Below are 2263 nucleotides of genomic sequence, written 5' to 3' on the forward strand. Positions count from 1 at the left end.
TGTCAACATAATTATGGAGTGTGATTTATTTTCAACTCAAATTATCTTCATACTAACGAAATGTAAAGTTATTAGGGAGGAAAAATCCATCTGGATAACAGCAGACTGACTGCTCGTAAAATATACGACAGGTCTGGACCACTCCTGAATTTTGTTCGTATCTGAAAAAAATCTTCGAATACGAAAACGTTGGTGAATGCCACAAATTCTAAATCACTCGTACGCACAACTTAAGAACAAATCTGTGCGTACGAATGGTTCTTGCATGAGGCCCAATGTCTTCAGGTTCATGACAGTAAGGGGAAAATGAGATTGGAATCCGAATGAGCGGAACACGTTGCTGTGAACCAAACAAAGGTTTGATTGGCGGGGAAAGGAAGTCCTTCTTGTGCTCAGTGAAATGAGGACAAATGAGTCGGAGGAGTACTTCCAGTCGCACGCAAACAAAAACACCAGCTGCAGCCTTTTTGTGCAATCGACTAGGATTATTGAATTATGTGTTCTGTGTACACAGGATTGTTTTGCAATAACTGTTTTACCAATTGTGCAAATTGACTTTTTTCGTTGTATTTATTAAAGCAATGCCACCTAAAAAAACCCCACACAAACAGACAAGCTTGTATAAAAAAATAATGCTTGTTTTCAATGACCTTTGTAGCTCAGAGAGCTTTTTTATTTTGCTGTTTAATCTATTTTAATATAAACACCTCAACTTAAAAAAACGTCATCAGAAAGAAAAATATAACGCTCGCGTCATGTCTTTCTATGACCCCGATTTTTCTAGTCACTTCCTGTTTCCGACAGAATCTAAAAGCGAGGACCAGACGGTGCTGAGAAGAAAACAGCCCACAGTTTGAGTCTATAAATAAAGCTGCCGATTTCTGTTTTCACACAGTCGACAACAGCCTCCAGATACGTCTGTCAGATGAACCGATCTCGTTTTTTTCACACTTTATTATTAACTCAATTACACCAGCTTTTTTTTTTAGCTGTTACCCAACCACTGTTATAAGCTTTGTGGATGGTACAAGATCATTTCAGTGCTTGTTTAGGAGACATTTACTTTGGTTTTGCTTGTTGATMAGTGATGGTTATTTTGTGAATTCTTAGAAAGCATTTGCACTATTGAGATCCGATTTTTTCTTCTGTGTATTTTTTGCTATTTCAACAACTCATACTGCATTATGTGGAAAATTCAATTTCTCTAGTTTAAGTTGAAGTACCTCTGAGTTGGTTCTTGTTTTACGACCTATAACTCTATCCACCGACTAATTCCTGGGACTTTGCGGTGAGCCGTCTGGGCTGGACCGGGGTCAAAGACCGTAGGAAACCAAAGTAAAAGTCCTGATGTTGCTCTTACAGGGTGATCAACGCTGGTAAGAGTTCGCTGAACGAGGACCAGGCCTGCTGTGAAGTGGTCGTGGCCAGAAGGAGACCAATGAGCTACTGCCCCCCCTCCACGCCCAGCAAGACCCCCACAGCCAAGAGACGCAACTCCCTACCCAACGGAGAAGGCCTGGGGCTTCGGCTGGAGTACAACAGAATGGGAGAGGTAAAATCTTRGTACCTGGTACCACGTACTCCTGCAGAACCTAAAGAACTGTTAACATCCCATTTCGAGTTGATGGTGTAGAGATAAACAGAGTCAGTGAGGTGAAGTTTTTGGGTGTTATTATTGATGAGAAACTGACATGGAAACCTCATATAAGTTATTTAAGAATAAAACTAGCTAAATCTATTGCATTGCTTTGCAAAGTAAGGGACTTGTTTAATGATAAAATATGTTATTTAACGCATTAATTGTTCCACACTTGGTCTATTGTGTTGAACTATAGGTAAGGCTATTATAAATCCTGTTATTGTTTAGCAAAAAAGAGCTGTAAGAATTATCACTCGAAAAAAACTACCAATACCCATCTAATATATTATTTTGTAAACTGAAATCATTCTGTATAAAGTACACCAAAACACATTACCTTTAAACATCCAGAAAAACTTTGTAAAAAGAGTGAGCTGTAATAATCTTAAGGRGACAGAGATGTTCATGAAACTTAAATTTAGAACTAGTTTGAATGAACGGTGCACCTCAATCCAAGGAGTCAGATTGTGGAATAATCTGGAAGATGTTATTAAAAGTGCCAAATCACTGTACATGTTTAAAAGAATGATAAAGGCTAGATTGTTAAAAAATATGAAACAATATAATCTGTATTCATATAATTTGTTGTTCTAGAAAGATTTGATGTTTTGTTTTGTTAAAGGT

The 2263-nt window shown here is 37.8% G+C and overlaps 2 protein-coding genes across 3 annotated transcripts in view; one reads left to right on the forward strand and one right to left on the reverse strand.

Annotated features, from left to right (window-relative positions):
- il17rel (interleukin 17 receptor E-like) overlaps positions 1-2263 on the reverse strand; it is a 46410-nt gene that overhangs the window by 29202 nt on the left and 14945 nt on the right. The gene's annotated exons all lie outside the window — the stretch shown is intronic.
- Positions 1-2263, forward strand: part of LOC106521806 (protein phosphatase 1H) — a 17146-nt gene that overhangs the window by 5688 nt on the left and 9195 nt on the right. For both annotated transcript variants that reach the window (XM_014014544.1, XM_014014545.1), the window contains exon 2: positions 1363-1552. In XM_014014544.1, the coding sequence (XP_013869998.1) occupies positions 1363-1552 (190 nt within the window). The remainder of the gene's footprint in view (positions 1-1362; positions 1553-2263) is intronic.

The sequence above is a fragment of the Austrofundulus limnaeus genome, unplaced genomic scaffold (genome assembly GCF_001266775.1).
Source record: "Austrofundulus limnaeus strain Quisiro unplaced genomic scaffold, Austrofundulus_limnaeus-1.0 Scaffold116, whole genome shotgun sequence".
NCBI lineage: Eukaryota > Metazoa > Chordata > Actinopteri > Cyprinodontiformes > Rivulidae > Austrofundulus > Austrofundulus limnaeus.